Raw genomic sequence first — 26,804 nt, forward strand, 5'->3', positions numbered from 1 at the left:
GTAGTTACTAATACACATTTCTTGCAGCTCTGTGCATTTCACACTGCAGTGTAATATGTGATGACATCTTAAATAAAGGTGTAGCTCTAGTCCATGCTTTATAAAATATTTCAGGATGCATTTCCTGTCCATAATCAAAAGCAGAATATAGGATGTAATTTTATTTGCATGGTCAATGACCTCTGAATTCCCCACTTTCCACAGATCTTGTGCCGCTATTGGATGCAGCTGCCAACATTGTGACAATAGAGTTTTGGTTTCCATAGTGAATGCTTAAGTAGCTCTGACTTTGTTACGGGCCAAGTAACTTTAAGGTGCTGAGAGAACAGGAAGGCAGTGATTGCACTGTTTCTAAAGTGGTATTTCTGATGAAAGAAATGCTCATTGAGCTTGAGTGAGGAGGCTTGCGAAACAAGTTTATAAAATTTAAATATGTTATTACAAGTATTCCCTAAAACGTGAGTAGAATTTCTCAGGTCAGCCAGTGGTAAGTGCTATTACACAACTGCTTAAATTTCATCAACCTTTTGAAGCTTGAATTTTTAAAGTGTGTTTTCATTCCAACCCAAAAAAAAATCTACTGAAGGAAGTTAGCCTTGCAGAAGCACAAAGTCATGAACATGACAAAGACAGAGGAATCATATAAAATAAAATGGGAGTGTGGTCTGGAGGAATGCATTTTCCATGTCTTCTGAGATTCTGTGTCTGCTATTTGTCAGGAACTTTGATACCTAGCTGTGCTTACTGGTGAGGGGTGAGTGGCTGGGTGGCAGGTCTGCATATGCTGCTTTGGACATGCAATTTGACCTGGAGTTTTGATCATTAATTTAATCAACAGCGCATAAAGATTTTCCAGACTAAGTTAGACTTAAGGAGTCTGTACTGTAGAGATGCTGAACTTGACAAAAACAACCTGCGGAGCCCCACTGTCACCCACAGAGCCTCCATATGTGTTTTACAAAGGGCAATAATTATCTTTGACAGGTTATTAAATGTCATCAGGGCTGTTAAGAGTCATGTCTAGTTGGATAAGAACTGGTACAGTGTCTGAACAGAGGGAAGCACAGACTTTTATCAGGTCATCTATTCCTTTATGTTTTTCCATATGATATCAAGAAGTTGTCACAAAGATGCCATGCTGACGGGGACAGATTGAATCCATTTAAAAGACCATCTGCAAAGGGCCTGACACACAACCTGAGGAACTCTGTGGCCTTCAACCTGATATCCATTAAGTGCAAACTCTGTTTGAAGGAGCTTACGTTATGCAATGAACTCAATTGGCCTTTCTCGCTTAAGTACCAGAGTAGAATATTTACTGTGGCTTTGTAGAATCTGTGAGATAAGTATAAACTGATGTCAGTGAATAAAGCTAGAAGGCATGTTTACTCCGTTTAGCTACGGACACGCATGTAAGGTTAAACATCATTGAAAAAATAGTTTTTGAATAAAATTTTAGTAGATGGAAAGCTTTTATTTTTAATATCTGTTACCATTGTTCAGCTTAACTACTACTGTAAATGTTATTACCCCTAAAATACTTCCTTTCACATTTTTAAAAGGTGTTGAAGGAATTTCATAACTTTCCCTGAATTTATCTTCTGCTTCTGTAAACCAATGAAGATGGTTTCAACAGCATATATAGCTTACCATTTATATGGAAAAAATCCAATAGAAGTTCCTAATTCAGTGAGCTGTCTTTTTATAATTACGTTTCTCTGGATGACTTGATCACGGAGCCAGACACCACTATTTGCAACAGTGCTTTACTGTCATCTGTTCAGTGTCTATGCTTCTGCAGTAGTCGTCAATGAGAGATCCTGAGTAGCTGTGTAGACGAACTAGGGTAGGGTTGTAAAGACTGGATTTCTTTACCAAATTCAGTGACTGGCTTGTACTTAAAAAGGAAAAAAAAAAAAAAAAAAAAGCGCTGGGACTACATAAAAACAGAATGTGTGAGGAGTGATTGCACATTTTTCCTTTGTTGTTATAGTAGATGTATTCCTCTGATATGAAGGCAACAAATATTGGGGGAAAAGGTATTCTTATATATTGGGGTGCTGGAGGTCTGTCTTGGACATTAGTGGGTAACTGGACCCCATACCTTAAAGATAAACTTCCTGTTTTTCCTAGAATGGTACACTTTTAGATTTTTACATAAAAATTTTCCATATTTTGTATAAAGAAAGACCTAGTGAACCTTACTAAGGGTTTAAAGGACCTTTTGCATGAGCCTGCTTACTTTGGCAATACTGTTTGTGAGATATGAGCAGAACGCTAAAGTAGGGTTTGTGTAGGATTTTTTTTTTATATATATATTTTGATTAATTTACAGTTCTCCAGGGAAAGTGAGAGGTCTGCATATTTATGACTAGAGCCATGTCCACAAAAATTGTTTTTTACAAGCTGTACTCCTTAACAGCTGATATTGTAAGGTAAAATACATGCCAAAGCAAGCCAAGGGAGGACATCAGTGGAACAAAGTTCTCTGATTTTTTCCGGTGACAACAGGTAGAGCCTGGCCAGCCGCTGCTCAAAAGATGCTTTGATGTTCACACCAGGTATTTCATGAAATCAGCACAGGAAGCAAATTCAAGCTTACCCAGCTGCAGAGTTGAGCAAGGCATGTGCCTGTCTTGCTGAATGTGCACTGTTATGCTGCTTAGGAAGTGGAAGTCAATTTCCTCAGTCCACCTCAGTGAGGCTTAAGTCAAAAGTTACAGGTGAAGTTATGTTTTCTTATAAAGCTGTTGTAGATATAACTTGGGGTGGTATCAGTTTAGTAGTTGTTGATTTTGCCAAAATAGTAAGTGAGATAGTTTTCTTCCCTCCAATGCCTTTAATTTTATAAACTTGATTTTTAGAACCTTATTGAATAAACATTTGTAAAAAAAAAAAAAAAAAGTAACTTCTTCCTTTTGTTTTTTATTTTGCTTGTTTTTCCATATCTTGGCAGTGTTTTAGAGCACTTTGCTGCAAGGGACCGCCTCCACCACGACCTGAATATGACTTGGTTTGCATAGGCCTCACTGGTTCTGGCAAGACTAGTCTTCTATCACAGCTTTGCAGTGAAACCCCGGAGAATATAGTGTCTACCACAGGTAGGATGCTGCCTTTACTCCATGGTGCACTGTAACATTGCCCTAAGTTAATATCTGAAACACATAGCAAAGGTGGTAGAGAGGTTCAGCTTAGTTATCCAGTTTTTTAAAGCACCTGATGAATTGCTTTGAAGCTACCACTGCTTACTCTTTCAGTGTTTGGTCATCCATTGGGGAATATCTGTGAAAACATAAAATTTGGAATGCGTTGAAAGTCAAAATACACGTTGTGGTGTAATGAAGTAGAACAACTGAAAACATACAGTAGCAGTGAAGTGTAGACACAAATTAAAAGGTTTATTTCTTCTCTTTTTACTTTTGGTTTTAAGCAGTCTGTTATATGGACAGAAAGGATAATGTGCTATAAAATAGAGTGGGACAGTGATGCTCTGAAGTTGAGATTTACTTCTTCTCATACTTGGTCAGAACTGCCTTGTGATATATAATACCAACCAAAAGAATAAATGTAGGGGAAATGTTAATTTCTGGGGATAATGCTTTCTTTTTGGATCAGCAAAGAGACTGTTCATGTAGTAAGCTCAGAATGAGATCAGATTTTGCAAGAAGTTACAGTGTAGTTGAGAAGATAAACAAAAAGAGGTACAACAGCCACAGCTAAAAGGTATCTTTAGTCCAAAAAATTTGAATATGCACACTGATATAGATGAAGCAGAATGCCTAATACTGAAAAGGGTATTTTGATTAAAAAACCCACAAACCACAAAAACCGAACAAATAAATGCCAAACCAAACAAATAAACCAGCAAACCAAAACCAAACAAACTCCCCTCAAAACAAACTAAAAAACAAACAAAAAAACCCCCAAACCAACAAACACAATAAAAACAAAAATGCACCAGAAAAGAGAGAAACAAACATGTGCAGTGAGAAAAAGGAACATCTGGCCGCAAAGCTTAGAAAGAGGACAGATTAGGTTATAGAGATGGAAGAAATCTGTTTTCTGTGGCCACAGTGATTTAGTAAGGTTGATTTGCTGAGCGAACAGGTAATGAGTGTTGTGTGAGTAACTTGTGTATATAACTTGTGCATGTAGCAACTCTTACTGGTTTTCAGTTTATCTTTGGTGGAATTAGAAGACCATAACATTATTAATACAACTGTAAGTAAAACAGAAGAAAATACTCCTTCCCTTCCCTTCCCTTCCCTTCCCTTCCCTTCCCTTCCCTTCCCTTCCCTTCCCTTCCCTTCCCTTCCCTTCCCTTCCCTTCCCTTCCCTTCCCTTCCCTTCCCTTCCCTTCCCTTCCCTTCCCTTCCCTTCCCTTCCCTTCCCTTCCCTTCCCTTCCCTTCCCTTCCCTTCCCTTCCCTTCCCTTCCCTTCCCTTCCCTTCCCTTCCCTTCCCTTCCCTTCCCTTCCCTTCCCTTCCCTTCCCTTCCCTTCCCTTCCCTTCCCTTCCCTTCCCTTCCCTTCCCTTCCCTTCCCTTCCCTTCCCTTCCCTTCCCTTCTTCCCTTTACAGTGCTATTACTGAGAATGTTAAAGAGATCTGACACTTCATTGTAGGGAGAAGGTGTTAATGCCTAACTCAGAAAGTTAGAAGGAAATTGAAATTTAGCTTTTTAAATTTTTTTCCTTTTTTTTCCCCCTCTCCTGAGACATTTTATGCTGAGGAAAAAAAAAAAAAAATCCTGTATATGGTATTATATACACTTACAGGTATTTATGCACTAAACATGCTGAATTTAGTATTATCATATATCAATGGATTGCTTGGAGCCTTTCATATTCCCTTTCTCTTGAATGTCTGAATTTTCAATTAGAGGAAAACATCACACTTTAAAAGTTTTTTAGTTTTAAGCATATAACAGGCTAATAGAGGATTCATAGATGTTTATAGTGTGCTTGTAACCATTTTAATACATACTGCTTAGGTCTGTAAAAGGATCATTTGTAGACAGGACAAATACTCTAGGTGTAACCAAAACCTATGAAGTTTAAATGTAAGAAAACAGCTATTTGCATTACACATTGTCTTCCATGTCTCCTAAAAATTGCAGAAGGATTGCTTTATTTTAATGATACTCTGAAATCTAAACTTAAGTTCCAGATGCATTAAAAATGGTTTTATGAAGGTATTTTCCATACTAACTCCTTACCAAAGCGTGGGTGGCCTGGATGGAAGTATTGTGCTGAATTTTATGTGTGCCAGCTATTAAATAGTATCATTGCAAATTTCATTGCTAGTAGTGATTTATTGCTGTCCACACCGCCCCAAACTGATAGTTTTAAAAATCATATTGAAACAGAGTTTCATGGCAAAATCCTAGTTCTCGATGAAAAAAGTAATCTATTCTGAATGTATGCAGTTGATTTCAAATGTCTTCTTTAACAAATAACTTACTAATACTCTTTTTTTCTGTTCTTAGGTTTTAGTATAAAAGCAGTGCCATTCCAGAATGCCATTTTGAACGTAAAAGAACTTGGAGGTATAACGTTTATTTATTTGTTTATAAAAACATGCAGTGTCTAAATCTCATCATACCAAACTGTTAGTTGTATTAAGTTTAAAAATGATAATCAATGTGGCTGGAATGTAAAACCTGTGTTTCACCATAGCAGATAAAGTTGAGAAAAATTGTCCAAATGCTGACTACAGGGAACAAAAAGTAAAAAGGAGGAGGAGCAGAAGGCTGACAAGTGTGATATATCTCCTTAATCTAATTTCTTGCATTGCAGAGGTTTAAGTTGTACAGAAATAGAAACTGGACCATAATAGTAGTATGGCTCGTATGGCACCTCGAGGAAATGTGTTGCCTGTGTTTATTGCATGTATAAGCTTTTACTTAGGAGCACTGACTCAGGTAACTATGTGAACGTTGGGCAAAACCAATATATTTGCTGCACCACTGAAAGTGTTCCAAAGGCAGCCAACTTCTGTGAGGTCCGTTCTTTGGTTGGATTTTGGAGGGATCGTTGTTTTGTGGTTGTGTTTTCTTAATTGTCTGTATACAGATAAGCTATTGGACTGCCCAATTCTGACCTTTAGTCTTAAGTGGCCAAGAGGTAGCTCTGTTAGAAGGAAAACACTCCACTAGTGAGAGTTCTTGTGAAGTCTAATTTAATCTCATGTTCTTCTAATTAAAAAACCACATAGATCTTTGTATTCTCAAATTTCTATAGATCTTTATTATGTATGTAAATGAGTAGAAAGGATCTTGAGGATGTTAATTAGATTTTCAGAAAGGTTGAATCCTCTTTTAAATGCTCTGGGGTAGAAGTTAACTTGATTCTTGAAGGAAGTTTCATGAAATCAAATAAAGTTTCATGACGGTTGTCTTACCTGAAACTGTTTCAAGAAAGCTTTGAGATAAGCATATATTGAAAGGTTAGCATTTCCTCTTCCTGCCATTGGTCCATGGATTTAAACATGCGTGTTCTTGTTTTGAACATGTATCCTGTAAAAGAAGTTTTCTTTGGTAAAGGAACCACTGCACAGGTTTAGTCTTGGTTCTGCTTGAGTGTGTTATCTGCGTAATGGGCAGTTAGGTTGCTGAGGTGGCTTTCAGTTGGTGTTGTTTGTTTTGTTTTGTTTTGTTTTGAAGTAGGGTGAATCATTTACAGCGCAGTTGATACTATAATCTCTATGAAATATATATAATGAATGTAGGTAAGTGCAGGTTTTGCATCAAGAATCAAATCTGAGTATTCTATAGCAGATCCTTGTTGAAGTATTGTCCTGAATCTTTTCTGGTCATACAACTTTTATTTTATGCAGGTATGTGTGTTATGAGAAACCTTATCTCAGTGGAGTGCCTTGATGTTTTGTGACAGGATGTCCTGAAGTAATCCAAAGAATTTGATTTGGGTTTTTTTTCACCCATTTATCTCTTCCCAAAGGCAGAAGGATTGTGGGAATTTTTTTATTCCACCTTTTTATTTATTTTCCCTTTAACAATGGGTGTTTACATATCTGTATTTAGAAATAGTATCATCTGGTTTTTTCTATGAGATACTGGAGAAAAATGCTAATTCTGATAGCTTTTCATTGCCCATGTAAGGGAGATAAGGCAAGCTTCCAAAAGTTTGTTTTTCTTCCAAAAGTTGCTGGCCGATATTTAATCTTCTAGTTGAGAGATCTGTTCCTGTTTGATGAAGGTAAAGTCTGAGCTTTTTGGAGTGGGCATGGTTTCTCTCTTGCTGCTGTATGAAAATAAAGAAAAATATCCTACCAATTTAGTCACTGCTAAATTTTATTTTGGAATTTCTGCTTCTGGTGTTGAAGAGAAGCCTATGTTTTTGTTCTCATTCCTGTTTATTTTGCCGTCAGTTGTTACAGTATTGTTATGTAAATTCTCTTTACTATAGCATGAAGGTCTTGTCCAGACATTTCATGTTGGAAACCTGGAGGAAGGCAGAAAGGCATCTGTTTTTAACAGTCGCTATTTCTTGTTGCATGTTATTAGAATGGTGAAGTTCTATATAGTTTCACTTTTTGATACTGTATTTTAAAATTGTCTTTTAGATTTAGGTAACTGAAAGCTTCATATGTCTTTATACAGTGATGTATTGACAGCTGATGTTTCAGAAACTTAGGGTAGAAGTCATACTGTTTAAGGTTCTTGTATGCAGCAGCCAAGCGGTTATGTGAAACAGATGCTGACTGCGTAGTATCCTTTTTGTTTGTCTGAAGCAGTATCCTTCCTCAAGGTCGAAGGTGGTGCTGGCTTTTACTGTACTGTTTGCCTTCTGGAGCCACTACTGAAGCCAGTTTTGTTTCTCTGTTTCTCTAAGGACTAAATTTTCAGGCAAAGTGTACAGAAAACAGTCTCTTCTTTTGGCTCTTCCTCCTCTGATTCTCTTCAGCATCCTTTAGGATTAGGGACATGAAGCAAAGTTTGCTGTGCTCTTTTTGCAGAATTTTTTCTTTGAAGTACATGATACTAGAATATTAAAACAAAATCCTACTTCTGATTATTTTTAATTGCATTTATTTCCTAAGCCAGGCTGCCTTCCTACCAGAAAACAGGGATTTTATCCAATTTCATAAATGTTAAATGTTTTTTTTAAAAACATTGAATTTGATCCCAGATACTTAAGAATATATATAGCTTTCAAATCAAACATAGGTCTTCCTGAATTAGCTGAAAATGAGGTCTTGCTTTCTTTACTGACCCAACTGAAGTGCCCATTCTCTAAGTTTCTCTTTTAATATACCAGTAATCCCTTCCTGCTAGCTGAAAAATTTTGAATTACCATATTTTAAAAAAATTTAGTCCATAAAACAATGTGTTTAATTTAGCTTACTGTGAAGATGTACCATACACTAGTCCATATTCTTTCAGTATGTTTTTTAACAGAATAACTGGAAACATCTTTCTATATTATGCAACTCAACTGAGTAATGGAATAGAAAGAAATTCAGATTTGATCAATTCCTGGTATGGTGCAGCAATCTCTGGGGGGAACTGAGGATGGAATTGTGTGCAATGAGCATGTGGGGAGTGGGGAAAGACTGGAAAAATAAGGCAGATGATAACATCCTTGTGTTGTTCAGAAAGTTCCAACAGTGTTTTGCTGAAAGAAGCAAAGTTTGGTATGCTGAATGCTGAGGTTTATTGTCAAGACAGAGAATGAAGGTGCAAAGGCAATAGGAAGCTTTTTCTTTAGTTCTAACAAATTCTAGCCTGGAGATATAGTGCCTGAAAGCACAATATGTTTATTCAGTCATTTGCTGTTGTAATGCTATTGAAACAGAATGCAAAGTTGTGGTGTCTGCTTTGACATAGTGCCTATGCAGGCCTAAATCAAGATTATAGGTCTTTTCTAGAGACCAACTAATAATTTACAGGGTGTTGGGGGTTGTTTTGTTTTGTTGTTGTTGTTTGGTGTTTGTTTGTTTTAAAGTCTTATTTTATAATTTAGTTTGCTATCTTCTAAATTCAGGCTTAGAAGCTACTGGTGAGATGCCAAACATGAAGCCTGGTCAAATTTAAAAGACTGATTCTGGATGCGAACAGCTCTTTTTCTTCGTAGCAAGTTTAAAAATACTAACATCATGTTATAGGCTTTAGTAACATTCTCTTTTTTATGTGCTAAAATATATTCTCATATGTTTATGTTATGTTTTGTAATCCACCCAAAGGCTTTTTCCACAGGTGTAGAGAAATCACCATGTTGTGTAGTCATCTTTGAAAGTTAATTTAAATCAAACTCTAAGTGCTTAGCAAAAGCAGAGTGGTTAATGTCAGACATGCTCAAGTCTCCAGTTGGTTGAGCATGTCCAGAAAAAGAGATGAGAACTGTCCTCCCCACTGCTGTTCCTTCATAAACTTAATGACCAAAGTTATGAACTCACACTCTTAGGTCAACTAAATTAGTTGTCTAGGTGAGAACAAATAACTTCAAATAGGATTGGTTAAACAAAGCATACGTATTTTGCCTTAGCTTGGAAGTAAAGAGCAGAAGAAGAGAGAGTAGGAAGGGGAGTCACACTGTTATGCTATTCCAGTTGTATGGAAAATGTACACCCCTGGAGAACATGGCAACAGTTGTCAGGTACTATCTGCCTTAAGAAAAAACAAAGTAAGAGGATGAAAATGATGTTGAGCTATTAATTAAAATTTACGATTTGAGTAGTTATGGGAAACTACCCTCCTCCTTTGCTCTGTGAAGGTAGAGGGGAGTACTGAACATCCTTCTAGCAACATAGCCTAGAAGAGCAGCTAAAATTTCACCTAGTTAGTCATCAGAAAACTGATCCCACAAGTAAATGCCAGCCTATGTCATCTTTGCAGGGATGAACTGACACAAAGCAATAAAATCTCTGTACTGTATTTAACTAAACAGCAGTTGACACCTCTACAAAATCAGGTCGTGGAGTGCATGCAATGCCATCTGTGACATAGCTGCATCTAACAGTTTACAGAATGTCTTAGCAGATGAAATTTTTAGATGACCCTGATGTGCTGTCCAAGCTGTGAGTCGCACAGACACATTCAGCTTCTGTAAGCATTAAAGTTAGATCTGTTTGCTGTCAATCATACTGAGCCTGCTGTTCAAATGGTGCCTAAGCCCAGGCTCTGTCACATAGTTTCCTCATGTGGTAGATAAGACAGATCATTTACACATGCTTACAAATCTCGCTAATGTGAGTCCTGAAGAAGCTCCAATAAGGATTCAGCATTAGTGATATTTCTACTGTTCTTTGGAAATATTGTTCTTTTTCTACATTAAGCTTTTTACACTGTGAATAGACAACCTGCTGCCTAGCTTATTCAAAACAAGTAGGAGCCATGCAAGCAATGCCTATCAAAGCTATGTACAAGATGATAGTTACTGAATGCCTTCTTTGTCCCTGTCTACACTGCCAGAAGCTGTCCTGAGGAGCCCCGTACCCCTGAGGCCTCAGGGGAAGTCAGGCCAATGGACGAGTTTGCCTTGGTTGATGAGGACTGGGTTAGGGAGCAGTTAAGCAGTCTGGACATCCATAAATCCATGGGTCCAGATGGGATGCACCCATGGGTGCTGAGAGAGCTGGCTGAAGTCATTGCCAGACCACTCTCCATCATCTTTGCTAAGTCGTGGGGAACGAGAGAGATGCCTGAGGACTGGAGGAAAGCCAGTGTCACTCCAGTCTTCAAAAAGGGCAAGAAGGAGGACCCAGATAACTATAGACCAGTCAGCCTTGCCTCCATCCCTGGAAAGGTGATGGAATAACTTATTCTTGGTGCTGTCTCAGGGCATATCAAGGGTAAGAGGGTCATTAGGGGCAGTGAACATGGCTTCACCAAGGGGAAGTCGTGCTTGATCAACCTCATAGTCTTTTATGAGGACATAATGAGGTGGAGAGATGATGGTAAAGCAGTGGAGATGGTCTGTCTTGAATTCAGTAAAGCATTTGACACAGTCTTCCACAGCATCCTCGCAGCTAAACTGAGGAAGTGTGGTCTGGATGATTGGATAGTGAGGTAGACTGTGAACTGACCGAAGGTAAAAAGCCAGGGAGTTGTGGTCAATGGGACAGAGTCTAGTTGGAGGCGTGTGTCTAGTGGTGCTCCTCAAGGATCAGTACTGGGACCAGTACTATTCAATATATTCATCAATGACTCGGATGAGAGAATAGAGTGCAATGTCAGCAAGTTTGCTGATGACACCAAGCTGGGAGGAGTGACTGACACGCCAGAAGACTGTGCTGCCATCCAGTGAGACCTGGACAGGCTGGAGAGGTGGCCAGGGAAAAAGTTAATGAAATACAACGAAGGCAAGTGTAGAATCTTGCATCTGGGTAGGAACAACCCCAGGTTCCAGTATAAGTTGGAGAACCACTTCATAGAGAGCAGCTTAGGGGAAAGGGACCTGGGAGTCCTGGTGGACAGCAGGATGACCATGAGCCAGCACTGTGCCCTTGTGGCCAGGTAGGCCAATGGCATCCTTGGGTGTATTAGAAGGGGGGTGGTTAGTAGGTCGAGAGAGGTTCTCCTTCCCCTCTACTCTGCCCTGGTGAGACCACATCTGGAATATTGTGTCCAGTTCTGGGCCCCTCAGTTCAAGAAGGACAGGGAACTGCTGGAGAGAGTCCAGCACAGAGCCACAAAGATGATGAAGGGAGTGGAGCATCTCCCTTATGAGGAAAGGCTGAGGGAGCTGGGTCTCTTTAATTTGGAGAAGAGGAGACTGAGGGGTGACCTCATTAATGTTTACAAATATATAAAGGATAAGTGTCACAAGGATGGAGCCAGGCTCTTCTCAATGACAACAATAGGACAAGGGGCAATGGGTACAAACTGGAACACAAAAGGTTCCACTTAAATATGAGAGGAAACTTCTTCACGGTGAGGGTAACAGAACACTGGAACAGGCTGCTCAGGGAGGCTGTGGAGTCTCCTCTGGAGACATTCAAAACCCACCTGGGCACATTCCTGTGTAACTTCATCTGGATGTTCCTGCTCCGGCAGGGGGATTGGACTAGATGATCTTTTGAGGTCCCTTCTAATCCCTTACATTCTGTGATTCTGTGAAAATTTTCTAGTTGTATTTTCATTGGACAGGGGGCTGTTGTTTTTTTTTTTTTTCTTGATGGGACGTTGTGTGGAAGAAATGTAGAACCTTGGTTTGTTAAAAAGCCTGTCTCCTGTTGGACTTGCAATTCCATTTTCTTCAGACTCTCTCTATCAAGAGTATGGAAGCCTAGTTTAGCATCAGAAATAATACCTACATTTTATGAACTTCCCCCAAACAAACACAAAGTTTTAATTTTTTATTCTAGACAGAAAAGGTGATTATCCTTTCAAAGACTAAAGCGGATTAAAACTTTTGTGAGCCAGTCAGCAGAAGTGCTGGCTGTACAGACAGAGTACGCAGCTCTAGCAGATGTGCTGCTTGCTTTCTGTTCCAGCTAGTCTTAAGTGCCATAGAGAAAGTTGCGTTTTGAGCTTTATTTGAGATTACCTGCACTGTTACCAGTGGTGTGACTGCAGCTCAGAGGAGGGTACATCTGAGCCTTGCTGGGTGCTGGCAGAAGCCCTCAGCCTGGGGAGCTGTGCTGCTTGTCCTGAGGTCGTGTCTGCTGCCAAGTCCTCCAGCGGAGGTGGAGGGAGTGCAGAGGTGGGGTAAAGGGTAGAGAGGAAAATGATGGATGATTTTCTTCTTGCCAGCCATTCTTCGCTAGCCCTGGAGGACTTTCTGTGTGTTTGTGCCTTTGAAAAAATACTTAAAAAAACCCTTGACAACAGCAACAAAAACCAAACACAAACCTTCCAAAGCCCCACAAAACTAGCAACAACATCAACAAAAAAATTGGGGACGATTTTGAGAATAGCTGTTATTTATGAAGTCCAGTTTAGTGTGATGTGCTACCTGCTGCAGATTATTAAATCTTCAGACTTCATGCTTAAATAAATATTAGGGCGTATTGCAGGGCACATATTTTCTTCCTTTTGAAATAGGTTTTTTTAATGAACTCTTAAAATGAACTATAGGTACCTGACTAGAAAAGCTGATTTTTGTTTACAGTTGTATGTTTTATGTTAAGGTGGTAGAAAAATACACATGCCTAAGTAGAGCAAACTGACTTTTCTAAGGCAAGTTTAAATATGGTGGTTTTAAAACTTTCAGGTGCTTGCAATCTAAATGTTGTTCTAACAGTTTTAAATATCAGAGTAGGTGGAGATTCAAAGTCAGAGACAGCACCTCAGTTAGCTAGTAGGAGAAGTACTGAAGGCTTGACTTCCAGCCTAATCTCATTGGGGAAGCCTAGAAGACAGAAAATGTGTGATAGAGGTGGTTTCCACAAGCTTCAGTTTGATAAGAAAAATAAAAATAAGCACAATAAACTATGTGTATTTCTGATTTTTGTATTTATTGAGTATAAAGACAGAAAACTTTTTCCTCAGGTTTTTTTTTTTTTTTCTTTTACATTGTTTGTTCAGGTTGTTGTTGAATTGATGTAGTGAATATAGCTGATCTAGCAATCTCAAAATTTTCTTCTTTCAGGAAAAATCTTGCCAATTTCCTGCTGCCATGTGTGTGATTGCAGGAGCACACTACCTGAAAGGCTAGAGAAATCAGGTTGTGATCACTTGGTCTTAAGCCCTAGGAAACAAAAGTCATCTGACTTGAACCTTGAGGAACGTTTTGGTTTAGCATCTGTATTGCTGCTTAGTGATAACCAGTAGCAATATAAAATAGTCATTGAATTGTGACTGACATCACACGCACAGGAAACTTCTGTATCTGTCTGTGGATGCATCTGTTAGTGTTGACAAATTTCAAGTAAATACAAAGTGGGTATCTTAGGAAGGATTTATAACTTTATTTGTGATAAAAAAGAGCTAACAGCTTGAAAAATAACATGTTAAAAAAATCTGTGTGCTGTATTTCTTCAAGGGAGGTACTGGGAAATATAAATAGATATTATGCCTGAGATAGATAAGGAACCACAGCATCTCTTAAAAATGTGTTAAGATTTCTAAGATTTCAGGTGTATTCCTGATTACCTAAGAAAACATGTCAGTTTTACTTGTGAGGAAAATATGGGAAGTTATAAACCTTATGTAGACTTAGAAACAGTTATTTCAAAATTATTTCTCAGAGGGTTTTCTGGGGAGGCTATGGTGCATTTGAAGATTTTGCAAGAATGGACAAGAGATTTCTTTTTCCTTTCCCTTCGTTCTTACTCTTCCACCCATGGGCCAGCCTGTCAAGCAAAAACATTTTGTGGCACAATCGACATGCTGCTTGGCATCTTTTCACCTTTTTGCTAATTACAAACTGTCTGTTTAGTATCAGTAGAGGATTTATCTGTATAACTTTCTAATCAACTATAAAACCTGTCTCCCTGGTTGTTATACTTGAAGTGGTAGAAAAACCAGTTGCAGCCTGCATTCTTCCATGGCCCCAGGTTAACTATTTTTGATGGGAAGGAAAAAGCTTCTCCTGAGCTGTGACGTATTCCTTCTTCTATTTTGAGGTGAATGAGAACTGTCACGCATAGGCTAAACTATCTTGAAACAAAGGCCGTGTGACATTTGTTTTGTTCTCAATGAATATTTGCTGCAAGTTTGACAAGTAACAAGTTTGACACCTTTAAATTGCTTTCAGTGAATTTTTCCTGTGATCACAGTATCACAGTATCACAGTATGTTTGGGATTGGAAGGGACCTCAAAAGATCATCTAGTCCAATCCCCCTGCTGGAGCAGGAACGCCTAGGTGAGGTCGCACAGGAATGTGTCCAGGCTGGCTTTGAATGTCTCCAGGGAAGGAGACTCCACAACCTCCCTGGGCAGCCTGTTCCAGTGCTCTGTTACCCTCACTGAGAAGAAGTTCTTTCTCAAATTTAAGTGGAACCTCTTGTGTTCCAGCTTGATCCCATTGCCCCTTGTCCTATCATTGTTTGCCACTGAGAAGAGCCTGACTCCATCCTCATGGCACTCACCCTTTATATATTTATAAACATTAATAAGGTCACCCCTCAGTCTCCTCTTCTCCAAACTAAAGAGCCCCAGCTCCCTCAGCCTTTCTTCATAAGGGAGATGCTCCACTCCCTTAATCATCTTTGTTGCCCTACGCTGGACCCTCTCCAGCAGTTCCCTGTCCTTCTTGAACTGAGGGGCCCAGAACTGAACACAATATTCCAGATGGGGTCTCACCAGGGCGGAGTAGAGGGGAAGGAGGACCTCTCTCGATCTACTGACCACCCCCCTTGTAATACACCCAAGGATGCCATTAGCCTTCCTGGCCACAAGGGCACAGTGCTGGCTCATGGTCATCCTGTTGTCCACCAGGACCCCCAGGTCCCTTTCCCCTACACTGCTCTCTAATAGGTCATGCCCCAACCTATACTGGAACTTGGGATTGTTCCTGCCCAGATGCAGGACTCTACACTTTCCCTTGTTAAATTCCATCAGATTATCCCCCGCCCAACTCTCCAGCCTGTCCAGGTCCCGCTGGATGGCGGCACAGCCTTCTGGCGTGTCATCCACTCCTCCCAGCTTAGTGTCATCAGCAAACTTGCTGATAGTACACTCAATTCCCTCGTCTAAATCATTAATGAATATATTGAATAATATTGGCCCCAGTACTGACCCCTGAGGCACTCCACTAGATACTGGCCTCCAACTGGACTCCGCACCATTGACCACCACTCTCTGGCTTCTCTCTTTAAGCCAGTTTGCAACCCACCTCACTACTCTATTGTCGAGACCACACCTCCTCAATTTAGCTGTGAGGATGCTGTGAGGGACTGTGTCAAAGGCTTTACTGAAGTCAAGGTAGACCACATCCACCGCTCTGCCATCATCCATCCACCTTGTTACATTCTCATAAAAGGCTATGAGGTTGGTCAAGCATGACTTACCCTTGGTAAAGCCATGCTGACTGCCCCTAATGACCCTCTTATCCCTGATGTGCCTTGAGATGGCACCAAGGATAAGCTGTTCCATTACTTTCCCAGGGACAGAGGTGAGGCTGACCGGTCTATAATTACCCGGGTCCTCCTTCTTGCCCTTTTTAAAGACTGGAGTGACATTTGCTTTCCTCCAATCCTCGGGCACCTCTCCCGTTTCCCAAGACTTGGCAAAAATGATGGATAGCAGTCTAGCAATGACTTCAGCCAGCTCCCTCAGCACCCGTGGATGCATCCCATCTGGACCCATGGATTTATGGACGTCCAGACTACTTAATTGTTCCCTAACCCAGTCCTCATCGACTAAAGCAAACTCCTCCATTAACCTGGCTTCATCCGGGGTCTCAGGGGTACAGGGTTCCCCAGGACATCCTCCAGCGGAGTAGACAGAGACAAAGGCGGCATTCAGCAATTCTGCCTTCTCTGTGTCTTCTGCCACCAGGGCACCCACCTCATTCATCAGTGGGCCTACATTGCCTCTGGTATTAGTTTTATCTGCTATGTATTTGAAAAAGTTCTTCTTGCTGTCCTTGACCCCTCTCGCCAGCTGTAATTCTAAGGAGGCCTTGGCTACCCTAGCTGCCTTCCTGCATCCTCTAACAGCAGCCTTATATTCCTCCCAAGTGGCCAGTCCCTGCTTCCATGACCTGTAAACTCGCCTCTTCTGCTTGAGCATACCCAACAGATCCCTATTCAACCACGCAGGCCTTCTGGCTCCCTTCCTCGACTTCCTACGTGTGGGGATGCTCTGATCCTGAGCATGGAAGAAGCAATCTCTGAATGCAATCCAGCTCTCTTGGGCCCCTTTTCCTTCAAGCAGTCTTGCCCATGGGGTTTCCCTCAGCAGTTGCTTGAAAAGGCCGAAATCAGCCCTGCCAAAGTCCAGGGTTGCAATTCTACTTGCTATTCTGTTCCTGCCACACGAGATGCTGAACTCCACCATCTCGTGGTCACTGCAACCCAGGCAGCCCTCAACCTTTACTGCTTCAACCAGACCCTCTTTGTTAGTGAGGATGAGATCCAGCAGTGTACCTCTCCTGGTCGGCTCCTCCACCATCTGCATGAGGAAGTTATCATCAATGCACTGGAGGAACCTCCTGGACTGTGGCTGCCTGGCTGAATGGTCCTTCCAGCAAACATCAGGGAAGTTAAAATCACCCACAACAACCAGGGCCTGTGACTGTGAGGCCACTCTCAGCTGCGCATAGAAGGCCTCATCAACTTCCTCAGTCTGATCTGTGATGCTGTGTCTATGTCCATGTCCTGTTCTCGAAATACTGAAAGGGAGGGAAATGAAGGTAGCCTCAGACTGCTGTGAATGAAGATGTAAACAGAAGTATTCAGAGTTGAAAGGAAGATTTGCAGCTCTGCATTTGGCATAATATTTACAGGAGTGCATAACTGTGCAACCTGTTTTGGATGTGTATTAATCTGCACATAACTCTCAAACTCTTACCCTAGACCCTAAAGGGTATTTGAGAGGTTACTATTGGCACTGATACAAATAATAACTTGTGTTAATATGGACACGCTATACCCTTGGCTGATAACCAAAAATAATTTATTTATTTGGTATTCTAAAAATTACAAATGAAAACTTTCTGAAATTTTGAACAGTTAGTTGAGTAACCCTGTCCTGTAGTAATGCCAAATGACTGGGATCATTTTTAATTACAGCACCTTGTCATCTCTCTGTAAGAAGAGAGTTTTTTTCCTTTTATAAAGTAATTCAAGCCTATGTTTGACCGAATACAGGAAAGGCTGAGGGAGCTGGGTCTCTTTAGCTTGGAGAAGAGGAGACTGAGGGGTGACCTCATTAATGTTTACAAATATATAAAGGGTGAGTATCACAAGGACGGAGCCAGCCTCTTCTCAGTGAGAGCCAATGGTAGGACAAGGGGTAATGGGTTCAAACTGGAACACAAGAGGTTCCACTTAAATTTGAGAAGAAACTTCTTCTCGATGAGGGTAACAGAGCACAGGAACAGGCTGCCCAGGGAGGTTGTGGAGTCTCCTACTCTGCAGACATTCAAAACCCACCTGAACACATTCCTGTGTAACCTCATCTAGGTGTTCCTGCTCCGGCAGGGGGATTGGACTAGATGATCTTTCGAGGTCCCTTCCAGTCCCTTACATTCTGTGATTCTGTGATTTTCCTTCCTAATAAGTACTGTGATTGTGTTGCATTGTGTCTCACCCTTCTCCTCCCCAAGTGAATTTATTTCTAAGTGGAATGTTTAAGTCACATCAGAGGACTCAACCCACTCCTGTGGGTTCATTGTTGAGGAAAACAAATCATATGCCTAGGCATGAGTCGTGGGTCTTGCCTGTGTCTGAGGAGAATACTACACAGATTGTCACATTTTAGTGAACTTTTGGGATAGCACATTCCCTAGCTCTAATATGAATTGTTGTTACATTTTTCTGATGTTTTGGAGATTTTTACCTGGGTTACTTCTTTTTCTTTTTTGTCCCCTTTTGCTCCCCCTTTTTTCCCTCGTTTTTTCCCCTTGCTTTTCTCTCTCTTTCTCTGTTTAAACATGAAGTAGTTGAAGAAACAGCCATGTGCCTGCAAAACCATTAGAAAAACACATGATATTAGGCTGACAAACCTAAATGCTTATCTTGTGTGTTACTGTCATTTGATAGGACGTTTTGGTTACCAGTTAAGTTTCTGGTTTCATCCTGGCAGTCTCTGAGAGCTCTGATATTTATTGGATTCACATTACAATCTGGATTATGAAGAACTCAGACTTTGAATTTTCGTGTCTTATAAACCTTTGAAACAGTTCGAAAGATTAATTAATATGATAGTCTGTGCTATACTGCACCTTTAGAAAGAACTGCTTGCTCTGGAAGACTGGATTTGTCATACCATGAAGTGTGACAGCTGGATCATTATTCAGAGGCCAGCATTTCCTTCCCAGAGTAGCACCACAACATGCTACCTAATGCTCTGGGGAAAGGAGCTGAGAGCAGATTATGCTCCATGGATATGAAGAGTTGACACAAAAGAATATAAGCTTACTTGTCTTGTAGAAATTATGATTTCTAGTTGCTAATAACTTACTGATACTGAGATTTTTAAAGTGCAGAAAAATTAGTTAAAATGATATCCCAAAGTATAGACTTTTTCAGGTTTTTTTCTTGTCTGATTAGTGCAATTTTTTTTATTCTTACACTTGGACTGTCATTTCCTCCGAATCCAAGTGTAAGCAAGTTTGGAGCAGGTCATTATTCAAATGGAAGATCCTGCAGGAAATACCAAATTTTTCTGGACATTATTAGTTGGTTCTTATAGCTACACCATGATGACTGGCCAGAGATGGAGGGAAAAGGAACCAGCTACACTTTGGTCTTGTTTCTTTTGGGATAGTTGATGTGTAGAAACAAAGTTGAGCAGCTAAAGAACCTGAGCCAGAAATACAAGACTGCTAAGTCAACAAATCAGCATACTGCTTTTCTGGCTCCAGTGCCCAATGTAGGGAACCGTGAGCTGCTTTCTTCTGTGTGCCTGGACAGAAGAGGCCAAATGTTCTGCAGTTCACCACACAATTTTTCTCTGTGGAAATGGTACGGTTACAAAGATAAGACTCAGGGTCTGGCAGGGACATGTGATTGAAAAGTCACTGGCTGAAGCTTAGAGAAAATAAGAGAGAAGCTATGTGGCTAGGAAAAAAAAGAGACCTTCAAAGAACTGGTCATGGTGTTGGCCTTTCCGTTCGTTGAAAATGATTCTCTGCCAGTTTTTAAAGTGATGTGATACTTCAGTTGCCTGCAACACTGCTGTGTGTGGCTATGTGAATAGTGTCCCTCTGGCAACTTGCTCTACTTGGTTCTGACATAGACAGCTATTTGGAAAGACTGGAACATCTAACATGCTATGGAATTATTTACAGGTACATTTGATAGCTATTTGGGTGGTACAGAAACATGGACTGCATTGAAAGCTAATTATCTCTTCTGTATAAGTAATATTGATCTTCAGAAGCCGATGACAAAGTAAATGTTTGTGCATTCTTACTTTGAGTCTGGTTAAATCAATAGACAAGTTAAGCAAGGTCTTGACTAAATCCCATGACCATCTACCTTTAATCAGCTTTATAGATCCTCTGCAGACAAAAAACCCAAATGTTCAGGTATGACCTCACTACTCTCTGTAGGAAAAAGTGTGTCCAGAACATTTGTTAGCCACCTAAATTGTGCTAGGTGCAGAATACAGACAGTGAATTATTAAGGTTCCAGTGTGGTTGGAACAGACTATCTCCATAGGGCAAGATTTGAATACTCTGAGTTGGATGCATAAATTGTAAGGTGTAAATTAATTTTAGATATTTATTTCTTCACCTGTGTTTAGTGGCTGTCTTTTCTGTTGCACAATTTATTAAGTAAGTTAATATTTTAAGTAAAATATCCGTGTTATAGTAATTATGTTGCATTAAATTCTCATTTTTTTGCCCACATGACGCTCAGAACTTTTGTGCAGTTCTGCTTCACTAAAAATGGAATTTTATTATTATCAACACTTAGTATATGTGTCTACTTTAAAGTTCACTTCTCTCTATCTCAAAGTAAGAAAAGTGTCTGTAAAGGACACCTTCAGCACATTTCTGCAAATCACTGTCTCGGAGTCATATCAAGTTTTCTATTAGAGTATTGCTGCTGCTGTTCAAATTTTAGTATTAATCCCCATGAGTGTAGTGCCAGATTCAGACATACAAAGAATAGTCCATATCCAAATCATAGTTTAGGTAGTTTGACAGCTGTCAAATGCATTTTGTTTCCTACCTCAATGTTACAACATGTGCTGCTCTCCAGGGGAGACAAAAGCCTTCTGTAAATAACCTTATTGCTTGGCTTCTGTTGAGATGACTGAGTGCTGCTCAACTGTGTCCTAAAAATTACTGTGGCACATAAGCCTGTACAGTCACTTGTGTTTACTGTTGGGATCTTCCAGAATCCCTAGTGTGGCTGACAGAACAAAAGTAGTTGAAATTAATGCCTTTGCATGTTGTCACCATAGCTCCTCGTTTACTGTTCAACTCACTATTGTATCACCAGTCTCCTTCTTAAGTGCATAATTACTTTAATTGGCTTTCCTGACACCTTTTGTCCCAAGTTATGAATTTGCTTGATGGTATAGAGGTGAACTGGAAGACCTTATCATACTTGGAAATGAGCAACTGCCATGACAGAAACTGCAGGGCTGAGTAAAAAAAGAATGGGCAAAGGTTTAAGTATTAGTATATTTAGATATTTCAGTGAGAAGGTATGGGAGTAGGCTAGGTAGCACTGGAAGCATGGTAGTTCTTCCAGTACTCAATGGAACAGAAACTTTCAGGGATAAAAACTGCATTGAATCAGATTTTCTCTCATATTTAAACAATGTTAATTTGACGTTTGTGTGTGCGTTGGATTTATGGTTGCTTTTTTCCTTTTTATTCTTTCAATTATGATTATTTTGGAGAGAAAATTTAGTCTGTTGCTTTGATTGTTCTAAGTAGAAAGGTTATTTTCAGAAGCAGGTGTTAAATCTGTTTAATTATTTTTGTTTTAATTAGTTTTCATTATTATCTTGAAAGGGGCTGACAATATCCGGAAATACTGGAGTCGTTACTACCAAGGATCCCAAGGGGTAATATTTGTATTAGACAGTGCCTCCTCTGAAGATGATCTAGAAACTGCTAGGAATGAACTGCATTCTGCTCTCCAGCACCCACAGTTATGTACTTTGCCGTTTTTAATACTGGCCAATCATCAAGACAAGCCAGCAGCTCGCTCCGTACAAGAGGTATGTTAATGTGGCAGCATCTTGCCTGTTTGTGTTTACTATCTGCACACCACTCACCCAGTATTATGTATTACTCTGACATCCTGGTTAAGAACTGGCCTCAGTTACTCTCTGTTGTACGTGCACAGACCAAGAACAGTCCCAGCCTCTGAGAACTTGGTCCAATGCACTCTATACAGGCTTAGTTGTTCTGGTAAACAGACAAGGATACAGTTCTTCTGCTTTCACCATATTTCACTTAAGGGAGAAAAGATGTTTTTAAGCTACTCTTATCAAAAGCTTCTGGGACAGTGATTTTTTTGTTTTGCTTGGGTTTTTTTTTATTTGCTATTAGTTTTAACCTTGCACTAGCCCATTACTCCATTCTTTGCAACTGCTTAAAGCGATAGATGGCAGCCACAGGTTGTCTTTTATGTCACAATGTTTTTTCTTAACTGTTACGAACTGATATCAGGGCAGAGTTGCAATTCCTATTCTGAAGTCTTTAACCTATTCTGTTTTCCTTCTTTTAAGGAGTAGTGTTTTTCTTTGATTTGTAGTTATCAAGGAGTAAACTATGTAACTGTTCAGTTCAGTGCACCTTTTGCTCTTAAGTTCCTGAAAAATTCTTCTTACCTACATTCCTATCATGTCACATACCTTTGAGGGAACGCTGAAAGTTACTGATTCTTCATGAGAAGCTATCCTTATTCTTCTCAAGTTGTAGGAAGAAATTATAATTTGGTTTTGTCATTCTGTTGATAAACAGACTCTTCCTATTAAAGATTGTATGTGAAATCTCCTGTTTGTTCTGTGAGTGTCATTTTTATTACAGAAGAGCATAAACTGTTTCTGCACCTTACTCTGCAGCTTCTTTGTATTTAAACTTGTTTTTAAACTTGTTGCTTTCTTAGATGCAGTTTGTCTAAAATATGATCTTTCTAAAGAGTTTCAATTCAATGCAAAACTTACTGATCGGTAAGGTAACTCCTATTTGTATAGTACAGTTGTATGTACTTTCTGTACTATTTTACTGCTCTCTGTGATTCCTTACTTAGCCAAAAGAAACAGGGTAAAAAGTTAAGCCTGTTAAGAAGGAAAAGTGTAAATGTGACTGGAGTGTAGTGAAGTTTTGAATATGAGAGGAAAAGAATATGTGAGAACTGTGTAATCTACACTGTAAAATGTTTTATTACGTTGTTGGTCGTTTCCTCCAAGAATTTGTGCTTATGGAAAAAAAAAGAAGAAAAGCAGAAATGTCAAGTTACATAAAAAGGTAAACTGAAATGATGCAGGGAAAGAATCTAAAAGTCCCAGGTCCCGTTCATCTAAAAACAGATTTATGAAAATGTAATGAATATTTAAAAGTAATGTAATATGTTTTTTTATGTATCAGTTTACTAATTTATTCTAGTTTATTGTGAAATGTGTAAGCAAAGTGTGTATTCCTAAGCCTTCCACTTAAAAAAGACAATATCCTGAGACACAACTGGTTTCATTTTATTCATCCGAATATACTCAAGTTGTTTTGATTTTTATTTTTTTCATAGAACAATACAAATCACGATTTCCATCAATGGAAATGCTTTTCTTCACATTATTTAAGTATTTATTATTTTACTATTTTTTACTTTTCCAAATAACCAAATTGAATTGAAAGTTAATTGGGGATTATGATTATAATTTAGGAAATGTTCCTTCTCTGTTTTCAGGTAAATAGTGAATACAGGAGAGAAACAGTGTCTTTATGCCACATGATATATGCCAGTTAGTTTGCTTTACAGCGAATTATAGGTTTAAGTCTTGAACTTGCACTTGAGCCCATGTGGATATACTTCTGGGGCTGTACTGAATCTTTTGTGTATTCAGAGTTAGCATTTCTTCTCCTTTCATTGACAATACCCTCATTTTCTCCTCATCCATTATTACGAATTGCTTGATATCTTAATAGAGGAATAAATCCATATGTGCTTACAGTAGCATTTAGATGTTTCTACTGTATGCTCTATTAAGAAAGTATCTTTTGGTGTTTTATCATAGCAAACAAGTCTTGATTGCTACTTTGAATCTGTATGAAATGCTGAATACAAAGATTTTGTTAAAAGTGCACAGCTTATGCATATTTTCAGAAAAAAAAATGCACTCTGTATCAAGAACTCAGTGTATGTCTCTGAAATGCTTTACTGAAGAATAGTAGGAAACAAAATGACAAAAAGGAAAAAAAAAAAGCTATAAAGTTGTTACTTTGTCCCTGGAAAAATTATGTCCTGTGCTTGCTGTGTATGTGAAGTGGGAGGCTTACTGGTCAATTTTACAGATGTTTAAATGAAAATTTCTTGCTTTCCTAAAGGCTTTCAGTGCTGTTGTTCTCATTATGGACATGTGACATGGAAGTAAAGTGCTGAATCATGAGACCATTCCTTATTTCACAAAGAATATATTTAAGAATTTAACAAAAATAATGTGTTGTACATTGAGAGTTGTATTAGACATTTTTACAGAAGGAAGTCCATTAGTTGTAGATATCTCCTCACTTCTTTATAAGACAAATGAATCACAGTTGAAATTTAGGAGTATGTATGCATTATTTTAGGCAACAAGTTGCCTTTCTTTAATGGATTTGAAAGGACCCCTTGGAGTATAACTAAAGAAAATGTCTGAGTTGAGTGGTGCATTATAGGAATTGTAGAAAAATATTTACCTACAACAAAAATCCTTCAAAAACTGTACAAGTGCCAAGCAGTTTCTGCAACAGATGTTAGTTATATTTTCTGTTGGGAAGTGCGGTTCCTTCAGTTTTTCAAAATTTTGTGTTTTATTTTAATGTGTTTTCTCCATGCATTGCTTAAATAGAAACAATATTGTAGAAGCTGCGTGCCGTAGGTATTAAACAATGTCAGGAGTAGTTAAGTTTGAAACTATGATGGCTAGTTGTAAGAACATCAAAATAACTCATTTAATTTATGAAATGTAGTTTCACCCCATTAGTTTTGCAGGCATGATCAGAGGGTATACATAATATTATTGAAATTATCAGGAAAAATTACAGCAGAACTTACATTGAAATAGTAATCAGTAAATGTAATCCTTTTTTCTTGTGTTCAGTTGCTGGTCAGATGTTTCCTATATATATATATGTGTGTGTGTATGTATACATATATTTTAATTTTAAAATGAAATCAGGAAAGTAAATTTGACATTACATTCTAGAAACTATAAAATGGAGATATAATTTTAAATATTGTGCCTCTTATTTCTGTTGTGTCAACTTATATTGGCATTTATTCCACCTTCCCATGTCAAAGATATTTGTAAGTTGTTTTGTTGTTCCTTTTATAGTAGAACCTACTTAAGTGTTTTCAAATAACTACTAAGTGATTGTGACTGAGACGTGCTGAAATGAAGACTGTGTATATTAACCAGACTGTAAAACTCAGTCTTATTTGAGTCGATAGGTATGCTGCAAAGTAACCTTATTTTGGATTAAAATCACAATAATGAAGAAAGAATCATATGTAAGCCAGTTTTGACTGCCGTTTTGGAAACCTCTTGAATTAGGAAATAAAAATAGTTACAAGTGAAAAATAAATCTAGTTACTCAGCAGATGGGAAGATGGTGGCGTATCAGTTTGGCCACTGTTTCCAAAATACAGGGTACAATTCTAAAACAGTGTACCTAATTATATGTATTTTTTTAAATAAGTATCTTGCTGACAGAGTGAGCTTTTGGTTTCCTATCACAAAGGTGCTTTTGGTTATAACAAGTGTTTTTGATTAGTCAGATTTCTTTTACAGGCTTTAAATATTACAGGAGATTTATGATCGTAGAAGTACTGTAAATTACTTTGCAAGGGAACAGCAGCGTGACTGTGATTACCAACTTGTTGATTTTTAGTTTGGAACATGTGCTATTTCGTTTAATAATATTGGAAGCTGGATATTTTAGGGGGTCCCTGTGATTTAAACCGGTGTTCAAACTGGGAGGTGCTTTCCTCCCAGGTATGAGCAATATTTAAAAGTCACAGATAGGATGCATCTGAAGCTGTCCATATGTCCCATGAAGCAAACACTTGTCAGAAGCTGTTGGGGACTTGAGGAAGCCATGTAGGACTGGCCAAATGAGAAACCCACTCAAACTGTGAAGCTTTGTTAGTTCAGTGATGAAGCAGATGCATGTTAAGGCTGCTCTCGATATTGCAGGTGTACTAGGTGATCCTTGTAGGTCCCTTCCAACTGAACTATTCTAAGATCATATATATGAAGACATTATTAGAGGTGAACACTAGTACCAGGGGAAATCGTTGAAGATATATTCTAAATTCCTGCTTTTAAAAATGCTCAAACTTTTAAATATAGACTTACTAGTAGACAGTGAATCAAAACTCATCTTAGTCTGTTTTAAGATTTGTATTATCTTTTAAAATACTATTGTCGGGGAAAAAAGTGAAACGGTTATACAGTGAGCTGATCACATGAGCTTTTTTCTCTTCCATACAAGATCCTACTTCAAGTAACAGTACTGATGGGTGTGTGAAAATCCAGAGGAAAGTCTTTCTGATGATCTCTTCTCTTCAATAGAGCAAAATACCTTCAAATTGCAAACAGTATTTTCAAAAGCAAGTGAGAAAGGTTGATCCTGTGTTTATGCAGGCTGCAATATATTTATCTGTTTGAGAATATTTTTAAGGCATTTGGGTTTTCAATTGTGGACAGTTTTATTTGGTTTTCTGCTAGCAGAAAAGTGGAGGATGACTCTCCTTGTAAAAAGAGCCACCTTAGGGATGTGAGGGTTAGCGTTTGTTATGCTGCCAGTTTCTTCTCTGTTGTTTATGTCTGGAAATAATTTTGTAGATGACAATGTCTTCTTGATGCCTTAGGTGTCTTAGAGCTAAGTAAACATTGGAGGAGAGTGTCCAGGTTTTTCAGCATCTGTGGAGGCTCTTACTGGTGTGGGCAGCTGGACCTCTATAGGAACTGCACTTTCTGAGCCTGCTGATGCTTATGATTTGAGTTGGCTTGCATATGACAGGTTTAATTCCAGGATGTAATTACTGCTTTTTATTTTGGTGTCTTC

The 26,804-nt window shown here is 38.9% G+C and overlaps 1 protein-coding gene across 5 annotated transcripts in view; it reads left to right on the forward strand.

Moving 5' to 3' along the window:
- ARL15 (ARF like GTPase 15) overlaps positions 1-26,804 on the forward strand; it is a 230,005-nt gene that overhangs the window by 76,048 nt on the left and 127,153 nt on the right. For all 5 annotated transcript variants that reach the window (XR_011736435.1, XM_065861012.2, XM_065861013.2 and 2 more), the window contains 3 exons: positions 2,957-3,101; positions 5,485-5,544; positions 21,543-21,751. Coding sequence is in view for 4 of the 5 variants with exons in the window: in XM_065861012.2 (XP_065717084.1) it covers positions 2,957-3,101; positions 5,485-5,544; positions 21,543-21,751 (414 nt within the window). In the remaining variant the exon portion in view is untranslated. The remainder of the gene's footprint in view (positions 1-2,956; positions 3,102-5,484; positions 5,545-21,542; positions 21,752-26,804) is intronic.

This window comes from Patagioenas fasciata, chromosome Z, assembly GCF_037038585.1.
Source record: "Patagioenas fasciata isolate bPatFas1 chromosome Z, bPatFas1.hap1, whole genome shotgun sequence".
Classification (NCBI taxonomy): domain Eukaryota; kingdom Metazoa; phylum Chordata; class Aves; order Columbiformes; family Columbidae; genus Patagioenas; species Patagioenas fasciata.